This window comes from Carex rostrata, chromosome 3 (genome assembly GCF_964058835.1).
Source record: "Carex rostrata chromosome 3, lpCarRost1.2, whole genome shotgun sequence".
In the NCBI taxonomy this organism is placed as follows: domain Eukaryota; kingdom Viridiplantae; phylum Streptophyta; class Magnoliopsida; order Poales; family Cyperaceae; genus Carex; species Carex rostrata.
In genome coordinates, this window is record NC_135920.1 from 2,479,533 (window position 1) to 2,495,636 (window position 16,104).

Genomic DNA, 16,104 nt, shown 5'->3' on the forward strand with positions numbered 1-16,104 from the left:
GCGAAGGATCCAGGAAACTTTGGGATGGGCTCTGTCTAAACATAGCCTGACTGATAGGCAGGAGGTTATGACAGAGTTGAACTGTAATCTTGAGAATACAGTCCATCTCCCTATGTGCCAAACTCTACTGAAATGTTGTAATACGGCGGCTCCTCCTCCTCACCTTGAAGTAACTTACAAATTAGTTAATCAAGAATTTTGAAATAAAAAACACAATTAGGTATTTTAAATAATACTATACCTCGGCATCCTGAATAGGCATGATCGGGTCTGTTGCTCGGCGCAATGCCTCTGCACCTCGGTTGAATGTTGATAGACCGTAAACATACCTATATTTGGCCCATGTTTCAGCTGTAAAACAATACCAAATTCCAAGTATTTATCTTTGTTTACTGTTGTTTTGCTTCATTTTCACTTAATTTTGTTTCAATGACCAAGTTACTACCGAAAATGTGTTTTATTGCAAAAATACAAAGAAAATAAGCCAATTTGCCTGCTGGCAAGCCGCCATCTATCTGGGATTTAGCTGCAGAAAAGAAGAAGAATTGACAGAGACATTGGCTACCCGCGAACTCCATCTAGTGACACTCTTAGCGGGTCACGACATCCTCCTAGCGGGCCGCCACTTGCCAGCTACCAGAAATTCAAATTCAGAAAAAGACAATAAATTAGCGACCTGGAGGGCCGCCACTCCTTTGAAGACATAAAAATTGTTGAAAAAAAAACTCTCATAGCTGAGAGATTCATGCCCCGCGAAGTCCCTGCTCGCGGCCCGCCACCATAGATTCCAGCTTTACACATTGTTCGTATTTCAACCGCAGTTTGGTCATACGAACTCCAATTTGAGTGAACCAAAAATTGAAAAAACTACGAAACAAAGATCTAAAACTTTCATGTTGTAACTTTATTTAAAGGGGAGTGCTATATTAAGAGCAACGATTCTAATTTTAAGAGCTGAGAGAATTTTTTGTTTCTAAATATCCAATTTACCCTTGCTTATTAAATAGATTGATTGATTACCGGATCCACTTCCTCTCTCTCACTTAATTAATTATAGAACTAATTAAAGGAAAGTTTTCCCCATTAGAAAAATAAAAATCCTTCCTTCCATAAATTATATATCCCCAAAAATATGATTGCCTAGAAAAAGGTAGTGTCCACGAAAGAACAAATTCACTACTGACTTTACTCTCCAACTATTCACCAGATGCCAAGATAGTTCTTGTTCTTGTGGCCTTTGCAATATGATATGGAGATTTTATGGTAGCTGTGAATCAGTATACAAATAAAAGGGACAAATTTATCAACTCGTTGATGCTTCTGAAGCAAATCAAGTGGTACCCTCGAGAGTGAGAATACTCTAAAATCTCATATACCAGTTATCGAAGACATCATAAACACTCTTCTTGGCGTTGTGTACTACATCATAGAACTTAAGGGTTTTCGAATGGAACAACATTCTCTCCGAAATCAGAATTAATGAGGTTATATATTGGATGATTAGAATTGTAATCCACTGTTAGGTGAGTTTTCAAAAAGCTTTAAATTTTAGTACATTTTTAAATTCATCTGGTAGTACATTTTTAGTAAATATTGGATTTTTAGTTCATTTATCTGTGATCGATATATATTTCATAAATAGTTACAACCAATGTCTTCCTAAAAGCTAAATAAAAGAGAAATAAATATGCATACTTGTACTATCTCTGTTTAAATTGAGATGCTAAGTTTACAACACCCTCTTTTACTTTCTCTAAACACAGGTATACTTTAAGCCTCAATGAAAAGTCAGAACTAGCTATTTCTACTCAGAAAATCAGATATTACTATGAGCAATTGAATACTGGCATTACTATCTACCGTAAGCGTGAAGGTGTGTGTGCTTGAAAATTTACGCAATGCCAATTCACACAGTGATTTTTTGTTAACTTATTTCTAGCAATTTGCTTAACCAACTTCCTCTTTTCATTTTCTATACGAAGATAAATTAGCCAAGTACACATAGATATAATTTGTACCTTGTCAGCATGAGGATTTCCAGAAATGGAAGGGCAATCATATTTTGTCCTATAATAAATTATTTTATATTGGAGACTGATATTAATAAAAAAAGAGAAGTTGAAAGGACCTTTTCTACGTAGAGAAAAATACTATTAGTCAACCAACCTAGTTGATATTTAGAGATAATTTATGTATATTGTACTCTACATTTTAATGCTAAACTGTCAAGCTATTATTTTTTCTACCAATTTAGAAGTAGCTAAAATCATTCAATAATTAGAAACATAGCTATATATCTATGAGACACAATATTTTTTGAAATATAGAATTCACGGAAGAAAGGATTTCTTTTTTCTAATGGAAGGAAACTTTCCTTAAATTAGTTCTATCATTAATTGGGTGAGAGAGAGGAAGTGGATCCTTTAATTAAGCAATTCATTTAAAGAGCAAGGGTAAATTGGGTATTTAGAAACAAAAAATTCTCTCAGCTCTCAAAATTAGAATTGTTGCACTCAGTATAGCACTCCCCTTATTTAAATTATGAAATGGTGAGTCGCCACAAGTCTTGAAAGACAGTCAACAACTTTAAAGACTGCCAACTCTGCACATTAATGAGGTAATATGTTTCCCGATTTGCTTGGCCCCCTCCTAAATGCTCATATACACCATAAAACTTCCAGGAGAGAAGAAAAACATAACTAAGCTTGGCCCTATGCCATTCTAACCCTCTCTCTACCATTGTTCTTTCTCCATCTCTCTCAATCTCTCACGAAATCAAGGTGGATCGACGACGAATTGAGGAGTGACAAGAGACGAAGCAAGAGATTGATTTTATCTTTTCTTTTCTTTATTTTCTATCATTTAAGATGTCTTTCTCTTTGTTTTCATGAATGTTAACTCACTTATAAGAGGCTAGTTTACCTCTCTAGGGGCAAAGGCTTGTAGAACTTGATGAATTAGTAAAATCTACCTTACTTGATTAGTTATCAATTATATTGTGATTGTTTGTGCTTGTTGTATTATTCTTGTGAATGTGTATTCGTGTACATGAGACTATCTCATTTTAGTTGAAATGATGATCTATTGGTATTTGATATTTTTTCATTTATAATTTGTAATCTATAAATAGAGGTCTTCTAATCTTGTATACAACACATAATAAACACAAATATAAGAGAATAAAATTTTTGTTATTATTCTCTCTCTTTTGTAATTTTTTTTATTTTGTTGCAACTTCATTTAATTTTTCAATAATATTCAACTTAAGGTTGTGGGTTGTATATGAATTTGTATCATTCCAAGTACGTGAGGTGCAAGTTATAAATTCGGACCCTTTTTTTTAACTGGCATGAATATCAAAGAAGACCTCCTGTAATTTTAATAGACACTGAATTGAATTTGATATGAGTTAACATCGTCTGCATTAACTCAAAAATCTTTTGAGTTAATGCATCTCGGCTGTTTGATTTTAAACGGAATCAATCCGACCACAACCTATAATTCAAGGACTTTAATATTACTGTGGGTATAATCCGCACGGATCTTAAAATGGATCAGACGGTCCAGATACATTAACTCTTTATCATTTACGCCAAGAATATCCTCCTCTTCATGTTTGATTTGTTTGATTTGTTTGATTTAAAAAAAAAAAGAGAGAGAACGGATTGGAATGACTGATGACTTTCAAGTGAGATCTTTTGATGAGATTCAAACGAAATCCCGCGAACTTGGAAATCGCATGTGAAGTCAATTCAATCACCAAAATTTGTAGGTTACTTGTTAGTTGTTACTTTACAAATACTATTCCTGTGTTGCCCAATTGTTTAAAAGCTCCTCTTGTAAGAAACCAGAAAAAGAAAAATGCAAAAGGGTAAACCGATTGACCAACAGCCAAAATGAACGTATATTAATTAGTACATTATCAATTCAAAATTTTATTTTAATTCCAAAAAAAAAGGTGATATAACTAGACTTGCTTGAAAACCATAATAACATTTAATATATTTATAAAAAATATTCATTAGATTTCTATAATTTAATTGTCGACCAACATCAAAGAAAATATTTTGGCTCGCTTTTAACAAGTAGTGAATTGTCCAGTATCATATAATATATGCCAATTAGGGGCGGAGCCAGATTTGCGTGTATAGAATGGAGGTCAATTTTACTGTAATGTGACGTTTTACTCTAAATTACATACAAAATCATGTATAAATACAAAAAAATAAAATAAATGGAGTCAATTGACCCATTAATTCTTCTTACCTCCGCACTGATACCAACCATATTTGTTTATGTTAGTTGTGCCTATTCATAACATGTCAAGATTGTACTAATTTAATTACGCTACTTATGTTGTGCTTAAATTCTCTCTATATTCCCACATGACATTCACACGGGCACAAGCACAAGCACAACACACACAGACACATCTAAACAACAAGAATAAAATTGGAAAAAAAAATGTACAGAGGCCCAACTTGATAGAGACAAATTGATTTTGGTAAGAATAAAATATACAGAGGCCCAAATTAAAACTTGAACTATCTGGGCCGGGTCAGCGGAGCCTGATCTATTTTTCAAAAAAGCATTGCCAAACTAATATACAGCGGTACAGCCTTCGTAGTAGTATGGAACTTAAATTCTGCTATTTTACGAGGGCCTAATTGTAAGATATCTCTTCCAGCCACAGGCGAAAGGCGAAAGAAACCATCTCCTCCGCATGATCACTAAACCCTAATTCCAATCTTCGTGCGCTCTCTGTCGAAAACCTAACAATGTCGGAGGGAATCGGGGCAACGCAAGCGCTACAGCCCAATCCTGACTCCGTACAACAAATCTCAAAGCGCAAACCGGACTCTCCACCGCTGGACGGTTCCGACGATACGAGGAGGGCCTCCAAGATCCCTCGCCTCGACCAGGATCAAAACGCTAGACCTTGCCATGATCCGTCAGCTGAAAACGGGGAAAAGGAGAAGGTAGTTGACAAAGGAAAAACAAAGGAAGAGGAGAAGGAACCAGATGAAAACCTTGACCATAATACGGATGTTTTAGTGGATAAGGGTAAAGGGAAGATGATTGTGCAAGAACTAGACCAAAATCGTAACCCGGTTTCAAAGGCTTTTGTGGATAAGGGGAAAGGGAAGATGATTATGGTGGAAGAAGAAGAAGATAGCAGTGATGACAGTGATGTGGCCGGTGTTGCCAGCGGATCAGACAGCGACTACTCTGATGACCCGTTAATGGAGGTTGATTTGAATAATATCTTGCCAAGTAGGACCAGACGCTGGGCCCCACCTGTCCCTGGGGCTTATCTTGTTCCACCAGATCAGGATGATGATGAGGATGACGACGATGATGATGCCAGTGATGATGGTGTTACTGTTGATGACGATGATAGTGAGAGTGAGTAGGAGAGTAAGCAAATCCTCTAATTGAGGTAATAGTTTTTGTTCTAATGCAGCAATTTAGTTAGTGTTGTACCGGTCTTACCACTCGCTGCAATTAGACCTTAGCTTGATCTGATTTAGCATCAGCACCACTCAATTATGCAATTAAGATTCTGATTAATTGTTCATCCCACTTTGGCTTATGCTGATCCTAATTTTGTAATGAAGCACCCTATAATAGCCTAGTTAATCTTCTATCTAAGAACATTCTGCAGTTTTGGCTAAATGTCAGAGTTTTGGTACCTTTCATATGGTGCTATTTGTGGTACTTTAGGTTTAGGCATCAATTTTCAAACCTTAGTTGGCCTCTAACTTTTTGCATGAAGGTGCACAGAATGGTATATAGATACCAGTACCAGTTTGAGTTTCTTAGGGTGAAATATGCTACATTTAATGTGTGCATCATTTTTTAGATTTTAGGTTGACTTGAGTGAGCATTTATGCATTGATGTGCTGAAGAAAATTAAATCAAATGATATTGAGCACGGATCAGTTTGTTTAGAACGGTTGGTGTCCACACTATATCAATTAAAAGAAGTTTTGAGAACCAACAAATTTAAGCCTTACTTGTATTCTGAGTAATGGGAGAAATAACATAAATTCAAAGTTGTTGTTATTTGTGGTCTACTCCAACCCACAAAAGAGGAAAATAAACAATGAAAACGGATATAATGAGTTAAAATTATATTTGTAGGTATGTCCTAGATCATGCTTATGTTGCAAACCAACCCGAATGCTCTGAAAATTTGCAGAAAAGGCCCCTCTAACCTAATAGCAGCTATTTGCTGATAGTTTTTTTTTTTTTAAATTTCGGTACTAATACATCCTATTGTACTGTTTTTTTATCCGGGGCACTTGTGTTTTATTCACAATTGCTTTTGAATCCATATCCTTTTCGTTTTCATTTTTCTTCTTCAATTTTTTAACACATCTGCATTCTTCATCTCCTGATCCCACTCGAGGAAATCAAGGAATCTATGTGCATTATATTTTACAGTTTGTTCAATTTCTTAAAATAAAAGATAAATAGATTGTTAAACTATAAACTTTCTTATATTCTTTGTGGTATGTAAATGATAACGCCATATTCTTCATTTGTAATGGGAAAAACAACCGAAAGATGGAAATGCAGTCTTTACATGGAGCCTTCCATTTTAAAATCTGACATCTTGAAATGTATCAAAACCTCATATTATGAAAGGGAGTTGATTAGACTCCTGATTTAGATTGGACGGTTCATATCACATAATGGCGTTGTTGTTCTTTACAAAGTCTGTCACGTTGTTGTCCTATTTAGATTTTCATTTGAGAAAACAAAATCTATTTCAAGTAGTGCTGGCATCTGTTTGGTTCTGGTAATTGTATTTCTCTCGATAATGTTCTCTTTATTTAAGCAAATCGACAAATAATTGTGACTTGTGACTTCCGAGCTGGACCTGAGTTTAGGTTAAGCTTACATAAACTACTTGCTGTAGCCTTACAGGGGTTGTTTGGTATCATACAAGTGAGAACAAGAAAAGCTTAGTTTCACTGAGCAGTTTTTTTCTTTTTTCTTTTATCCTTTGTGCAGGAAAGCGGCTATAGAACCCTTATTTTTCCTAGAAGCTCGAAGAGAGCGCCTTCTCAAAAAACTTTCTTCTTAGTGTAAAGGATGCAGCTAGGCTGCTATTGAGTTTTCTGTTTTTTAGCTTGTAAACATATGCATAATTTTGGTATGGATGCTCGTGAATTTCATTAATGATTTAATTTATTTTATCCTTTTTATACGACTGAATTATTCCTTGGAATATTTAGTAAATATCAACCATTGATGTTGAAAACTCGTATTTCTTTTGTATTTGGACATTTTTGCTAGTCTTGCTCTACATTTGGTTTCACTTGCCTAATAAAATGATCAAGTGGACCTGCTTCTGCTGATTACAAAACTTTTTACTATAGTAATATAATTTTACTTACTACCGGTCAGAAAATATTTGTAGTAGTATAAAGATTGATGAGAAAATATTAAGAAACAAAGTCAAGAAATCTATGAATTCAAAACTCATCATGGTATAGGCCCAGCTTCCTAAGAAGATATAATTATCTATCCATCAGAACCTTATTATTATTCCCGAAAGATTACTAAAGTAAATGTAGTATCTAGATCTGAATCCCTCTAATTTTGAAAATAAATGATATATCACTCTGCAAGTTTTAACTTCCCAGTTCAGATCCAGTGAAGTAACCCAATTTTTGGGTTTTGGATCGGGACCGTCCGATTTGAATCCGTGATAATCTATTCGAAGTGGAGCGCACACATCCCAAGAGATGAATTCGAATCGCGAAGCAATCTCGAGCGATAGATTCGAATCGGACGGTCCCGATCCAAAACCCAAAAATTAAGTTAACTTCCTCGGACATTTACACAGATGAAACCCTGCCTGGTGAATTACTATAATCTTCGAACATATATATATATATATAGATGGGCTATGGTGCATTGCAATGCATTGAGGGGTTTGTGCATTGGACCATAAATTTAAAATTCAAAATCCAAATGACCGATTCAAACCATTCATCTTGTTCTCCATATTAATATGTACTTGGAGACCAAATTTTACATTTTTCTGAATTTTTTTTACTATTTATTAAGTATTGTACAATATTGTTGATCCAACGGTGGCTTAACAAAACAGTAAAATCAGCAGCCACCGTTGGATCAAAAAATTTGTAAAATACTTAATTAATAGTAAAAAAAATCAGAAAAATGTAAAATTTGGTCTCCAAGCACATATTAATATGGAGAACAAGATGAACGGTTTGGATTGGCCATTTGGATTTTGAATTTTAGATTTATGGTCCAATGCACAAACCCCTCCATGCATTGCAATGCACCATAGCCCATCTCTCTCTCTCTCTCTCTCTCTCTCTCTCTCTTTATATATATATATATATATATATATATATATATATATATATATATATATATATATATATATATATATATATATATATATAGAGTTAGGCTGGGTGCTATGGATAGCATAGTGGCCTCTATGCTACGGCTCAATATTCGAGTTTTCAAAATCCAAACGGTCGATCCGAACCGTTCTTATTCTCCATATTAATATCTGCTTGGAGACCAAATTTTACATTTTTCTGAATTTTTTTACTATTTATTAAGTATTTTACAAAATTGTTGATCCAACGGTGGCTGCACAAAACAGTAAAACTGTTGGATTAGCGATTTTCAAAGTGGCTTAATAAATAGTAAAAAAATTCAGAAAATTATAAAATTTGGTCTCCAAGCAGATATTAATATGGAGAATAAGATGAACGGTTCGGATCGACCGTTTGGATTTTGAAAACTCGAATATTGAGCCGTAGCATAGAGGCCACTATGCTATCCATAGCACCCAGCCTAACTCTATATATATATATATATATATATATATATATATATATATATATATATTGCTAGTTCGTTGACTTTCGGTTGATTGCAAATCCAACAGTACTAACCAGTGTGCATCTTTCAAATGGTTGAATCTGGGCTATACGTGTCGAGACGTGGTTGAATGAATTAGGGGAATATATGAAGTCTTTAGACTTTAAAACGGAGACAGCCAATCTAATGTTGCCACGTGTCAAAGTGATATAAATTACGCAAAAAAAACAAGGGATGGTTATAGAAAAGTTATTTGGGCCAAATAGACAAGCAGCTAGCTGGTAAAGCATTATTTTCTCTTGAGGCCTTTAATAAAAGGGAATCTTCTTGACTTCTGAAAGATTGAGAATCTAATACATAATTATAAAGTTAAGCATGGCTTGATCCAAGAAAAATTTCATATGAGATGATGGCTTCATTGCATATTCCATCTTTTGGAACCCTACAGTAGTATCTCACCTCAGGTTAGTTGATAAATGCTAATGCTAATGCACACAAATAAATTAATAAATGCCAACTAAAGCTTTTATGGTGGCTCTCCACCAAGTCCCTCAAAACCTTAATTTAATTTCCCAATTCACTATTCCATGTTCACATGTCAATCAATCTTGGATGCCTACTAATCCATAATACAATATTAGAAAAAAGCATCATCTCTTTAATGATCTAAGTCATCTAACAATTATATTTTTAACTATCTAACAATTTTGATCACCCAAACGGACGGTCTCGAACAAACATGAGATTGCATGGAAGGTTAGAACACCGTCCATCCACCGATTTGTCAAACGATCGATCGATGGATCGACGGTCGGATGCTGACTCAAGCATGGAAATCCAAGGGTAGGCTAAGAAATATGTATGTACCCTTTTAAGGCCTCCAAAGGGCAGTAAGGCCTACCAACTAAAAGATGCTTTTTCTGCTATCATTGTTGATTGTTTATTCTAAGCACATGCTTTCTCTTCTCCTTTGGTGTTTTTCAGAATAAAATTTCACAAGTGGTTCTTAAAATAACCACTTTTTTCCAGGTCCTTGGCGATTTTAAAGTTTTTGTCCTAGGTTCTAGGTAATTTAGCATTTCAATCCCTGCCATCTTAATTTATTCATATCCAAAGATGAAGTATAGTCGCAAGCAGGGGTGGAGCCAGACTTTCAAGTTATGGGGGTCAAACATGAATGCGAGTTAGTCATATAAAATTTCCATACTGCAAATGGGGATGAATATTATTGTATCTATATCATTTTATCCTATACTATATAGAAAATTGTGTACAAGTAAAAAAAAATTTCAAAATAAATGGGGGTCAACTAACCCCCATTTCTTTAATGTAACTTTGCCTCTGGTTGCAAGTACAAGTTTATGTCTCACCATTCAGTAATTTTGGTGTTGTTGTAATGGATAATTCAAAAATGCCTTGTTTTGCATTAGCCTTGCGGAGCCAAGAGGTCCGATAGACATCACATCAAATTTGATTCAATATTTGATATGGACTGTTTGACTAGCATCGATATACGAACACGTAGATTAAATTTTTGAGACGGTTTATAATTGTAATTTTACACTAATTTTAACGCAAATTAAACAATTCAGGCTGGATATCGAACTGAATTTGATCTGTTCCCTTGAGGGTTTTGTCTAGTGTGTGTGTGTTTTTTTTTGAAATTTTGATAGTGGCTATCAGACCAATTACATCAGATCATTTGTCAGAATTTAAAAGACTTTATACAATAAGTAAAACTTGAGAAAAATTAACATCTGAACCCATATATGCTTCCTTTGAGTCAACAATGCTTCCTCCACATCTGCACAGCATGCATGGCCTGATCTGCCAGTACTCTTGTGTTGATAGGAGCATTTTAAGAGAGAGAACTTGAAACTTCAAAGGACCAGTACCATTTATAACTTTTAAAGACTGTTAGCCATGCAAGAACTTCCCAGGCTGAGATTTGCTGGTTGTGCTGAACCACATATCCATAGACAAAATAACTTGGGGTCATTTCCTAAATCAATTTTTAATGTTAAATAAATTATATCGAGTTTTCTATTAAAAAAAACAATAATAATAACGAATATAATAATACGAAATAATAACAATAATATCTATTCTTATATTAAGCATGTAGATGTCCTGATCTGCCAACTACTGTGATTAAAAGATGAAATTTTGGATTGAATATTAGCCCTCCAATCAAATAGCATGCCTTCTTTTTATTCTATGTATTTTTTTACGTGTAGAAGTCTAAATTTATTTAGATACATACTCCTTACACGTACTCCCCACAAGTTTATTTAGTCCTTTTATTGTCATGATTTCTTTTCATTTTTTAAATGTCATTTAAGGAATTTTTAGATTGATTAGTGATTGATTGGTTATGCCTCTATTTCTTTCCATTTTTTTCATATAAGGAATGTTATTTGTCATGTAATGATTTCTTTCCATTTTTTTCATATAAGGAATGTTATTTGTCGTGTAATGATTTCATTTAAGCAAACATAGTATATTCTCTATTTTAGGTACAAAAATACATATATAAATCATAGAAAAAGAAGAATAACACTTATAATAACTAACTGAGGCATAATATATTAACAAAATATGTGACAACAATAAATAATACAACTTATTTTGATGATTTTTTTTTCCCGTCAAGCAACATAACAAAAGAGAAATTGGTACGTACATATAAAAACAAATATCATAGGTATAATTATAGAATGAGCTCTACATTTGTATAAAAATATATTGATCTATTTTTTTTTCTTTTTTCCCGTCATGCAACATAACAAAAGAGAAATTGATACGTACATATAAAAGCAAATATCATAGGTATGTAATTAAAGAATGAGCTCTACATTTGTATGAAAATATGTTGATCTATTTTTTATTGTTGAATAATTATTTTTTCTATTAATCTATTTTGTTCTCTTAAAAATTTGAAATCCGACCGAATGATCCCTTATTAATGAATATGGCTAATATAACACCAGTGTCATTTCAGTATATATAACACCAACTCCAAAACCTATCAAATCGAGTTCAAATGGTGAATCCAAACCGTTCAAACCAATCTACTTCATTAGTTGTGCATTTACATGTAAAATTTATAAATTTTTGAGTTTATTTGATATCAGGTCAAGCGGTCAAATGTTTGAGTTTTTAAGTTAATTTTAATACATTCATTTTTCAATTTTTTTGCCGCTTGATTTGACACTAAAATAACTTGAAAATATAAAAAGTTTGTATGTAAACGCATCACTCATAAAGTAAATTGGTTTGAACGGTTTGAATTCACCATTTGAACTTGATTTAATAGGTTTTTGAAGTTGGTGTTATATAGACTGAAATGACACTGATGTTATATTAGCCATACTCCTTATTAATACCAAACTTAATCTTAATTTTATCTCTAAAAAAATGTCAGCATAAATTAATCGTATAGTAAATGCTTATCATATTATAATACTTTTCAGAAAACTTTTCTTAATTTGCGGCGAACTTAGTAATCCAAGAAGACATTTTTAATCAAGTAGAGATCACTTCCTTTCAAGTAATTCCGTTACGTGAAGCAATAAAACTTTTTTAGGAGGAAGACCAAGTCATTATTTACATATTCACTAGTGATGTGCTTAAACGACTAAAGTGACATTTATTTAGGTGATTTTAATTAATCATTTACTTTCTTAATAATTGCGAGTAAATAGATGAGTTTATATATGGACTGAGACTGTGATAATATGCATATTATGAATTGGATCAAAATCTATACTCATATCTTCAAAGGCGAACGCAGGATTTCTGTCAGGAAGGGGCATGAATCGGATCAAAATAACTTGTCGAATTCAAACCCACTAACTAATCGGATACTAGATAAAAAAACAATCAACATAATAAGAAACAATAAAAATAGTATACTCTTACAATAAAAAAAGCAACAAAATAAAATCATTTTACATATTATAAAGCAACAAAGTTGGTCCGAATCCGTAAATTTCTATAAAAATAACAAAGTTTCTCATCAATCGTGCTTTTGGACTTGCCTAGTGAGCTTTTTAGTCCAGAGAAGGGCAAAGTGATACCAGGCTCATATTTTTCTACTGAATTTCAAAATCCAGAGGAGGGAAGCTGCCCCTCTCTGACTGTGTGTGGGTCCACTCCTGCATATCTCAATTATTAATGTTTAAACGGTTAATCCGAACCGTTAAATATGATCTTCATATGAAAATGTATTTAGTGATAAAATTTTGTATTTTTTAAACTATTCAAAAATAATAGTATTTTTTATTAAAAAAAATGAAATTTTGACTTCAACTCAAAACTAATAGTATTTTTTTATTAAAATAAATGAAATTTTGACTTCAACTACATTTTTTTCATGTGGAGATTATGTTTAACGGTTTGAACCGATAGTTGAACTTTAAAAATAAATTATAATTTCATAGCATAAAATGTGTATTATTCTAGCCTCATTCTCTTTATACATGCCAATTATGTTACGGCTGGCCTTTAAAAAAGACTATATTTAAAGTCATATATAGTAGCGGTAATCATATTACTAGCGCGTTGGTACTTGGTATTAATTATGTTCCCAAATAGTTCGCTGCTTGTGCTGATTAGTTGCACCATAATAAAATAATGTAAATATAACATTTATTTTTTTACCGCTAACGGCGGTTTTAGCGGTGGTAAAAAAGTTCGTAGCTCGTGGTCTGATCGTGATTCGCATCTGACTCGTTTGTTAGCGATTTTTTTTTTTTTTTTTAAAACAAGATTCAGTCAGACCCAGTGAGCCAACTCATTAGCTCGCGAGCTCATTCGATCCAGCTCAGTAACAAAGAATTGGCAGGTTGCGTGCTGCCAAATTTGAATAATAAAATTATTTGTTATTGTGATTGAAATTTTCCAAAGCTGGAAACTTTATTTCTCTTGCGTGTGAGTTTTGAATTTTTACAAATGTGGGAGAAATAAAATTCTGTCATACCTAATTAACCTTTTTCCTACGAATACCGTCTCTGTCATTTGGTAATTTCCGCATTGTTTCCATTGTCTTTATTCATATTTGTTGTTAATCACTATAATAATTAATTTTCTAATTTAATTTTTAGTCGATTTTTTTCAGTGATTAGATAACAGATTACGAACAAAATTCTAGTTATGAAATATAATATTATTGTTATGTTATTGTCTGATCCCTTTTATTTAATTATATTGACTATTATACATTTTCAAAAGAAAATTTTGATTTTCCATGATTATTTTCGTACAGTCAAATATTCATTTCAGTACATTCTCATGATAATGATTTTTGTAAATTAAATTATAAGTTCATGTATCATTAAAATTCCATTCTACATAAATCCGTGACAACCGAACATGTTCTCTGAACGCAGAGGTTTTTTTTTTTTTTTTTTTTCTATCTCTGTGTTCAAGAAATTAAATTAGATTGTACTTGAATAAGAAAAAAAATAATTGGACTACATGTCCGTGGTCCACACGAAATAATGTTTTGAGTAATATATTCGATTTAAAAAGATACAGTTTTGACTGTATTTATAGATACAGAGGCTATAGTTTCAAGTAATTAATGTCATCGCACTTGGAATTTTAAAATGTTTTTGACTAACACTATTCAGTTGTGTTTAAAATCTTGTTCAATAGGACTGTTTAAATTTATTAAATTTTAAATATGTTCGTATGAATCTTAAATTCGTAATGTAGATCGGACGACATTGGTCTGATTTTGAATAAAATTTGTCTCACATTTATGTATTTATTGCTTATATTTTTTTTATTAAAAAAATTTAGTACACTTCGGCATTTTTTAAATACTATTTTTAAAAATTAAATCTGTGTCTTTCTGAAGAAACACTCGTGTCACTGTATTGAGCTCGCGGTTCTTGTTACTTGCACTTTAATCGAAGCAAACATGGTATATTGAGATATTAAAATTAATTTCGTTGAAAATTGCTCTATCAAATTGATCAATAACATTATCATAGAAAAAAAAAATATATATACAGCAGACAATTGAGATTTTTTTTTAAATAGCATCAAATTTAAATATTCCAATGAAACAAGCATGCTGGATTTAATTTTTATGAAAAGCAGCTCCACTGATAGCAGAAATGCATTTGCTACATCATATTTACTGTCTCCATTGTAAACTGCCTCCATAATCGGTGGAGCTATTTTTCATAAAAACGAAATTCAGTGTGCTTATTTAGTTGAAATATTTAAATTTGATTCTAATTTAAAAAAAAATCGACAATATATTACTTGATCAATGGTACAGTATTTTTGTGTGAAAAATGATCTTTAAAAATCCATATTTAATACTAGAATTGAGATATGCTGAAATTCTCGATCGGATTTCAGGATCCATAAATCCTCTCCCTGTCTCTATCTCTTTCCTCAAGTCTTTGAAGAGAGAGAAAGAGCAGAGAGGAGAGAGATAGAGACATGGAGAGAATTTTGGATCCTGAAATCCGACTTGAGTATTTCAGCCGATTCGGATTTTTGGTACCACAGTTGTGATGCTAGAATAACTAAAGAAAAAAAATGTGGACCGTCTAATTTAAATCGAACGGATACAACACAATGTTATACAACTTTTTGAGATCTGTACAAGATTTCTAATTGGAAGTTATAATCACATGTGACAATATTAACGCTCTTTTAAGTTTTAAGTTGGGAGATTTTGTACCGTACACGAAACAGGTAGATCGGAATCAATTTTCCTAAAGGAGAAGAAAAGAAATAAATGCAAGCTATGTACAATCTTAACTAAAGCTACGCGACAAAACAGGGGTCCACTTATCCTCGAATCACTCTACTCACTTTATCGTTCATCTCTAACCGTCCATTTAGAATGATGACGTAAACATTACCACGTGTCCGTAAACGGCTTCAGTTAATAACCGGATCGCTGCTAGGGCTGGTACACCTGTGACGTCACTCCTCATCTCTGCAGCCGTCCGTTCTCAAATCATCCCACCGTCAACCCAATCATGGCCGTTCATCACCCATTTATTGCTATGCTTCCAAGTTTCTCCATTTAAGTCCTCACTGGCGTCTCCAGTGAATATACTAGAAAACAATTGAATCATTGAATTTGTTTTGCTAATGTGGAAAAATAATTTCCTATTGCCTTGAATGTTCTATTTATTGACATAGACATAATGTTTTTTTTAACACAATAATTTATTATTTTACTAGCAATGATAATAA

General features: G+C 32.9%; 1 protein-coding gene and 1 long non-coding RNA gene across 2 annotated transcripts in view; both read left to right on the plus strand.

Moving 5' to 3' along the window:
- The window catches only part of LOC144552209 (uncharacterized), an 85,348-nt gene that overhangs the window by 4,668 nt on the left and 64,576 nt on the right, over positions 1-16,104 (plus strand). The gene's annotated exons all lie outside the window — the stretch shown is intronic.
- On the plus strand, positions 4,641-7,251 carry LOC144552196 (uncharacterized). Its single transcript, XM_078300337.1, has 2 exons — positions 4,641-5,440; positions 7,021-7,251. The coding sequence occupies exon 1, from the start codon at positions 4,779-4,781 to the stop codon at positions 5,412-5,414; it is 636 nt and encodes a 211-aa protein (XP_078156463.1). The 5' UTR covers positions 4,641-4,778; the 3' UTR covers positions 5,415-5,440; positions 7,021-7,251.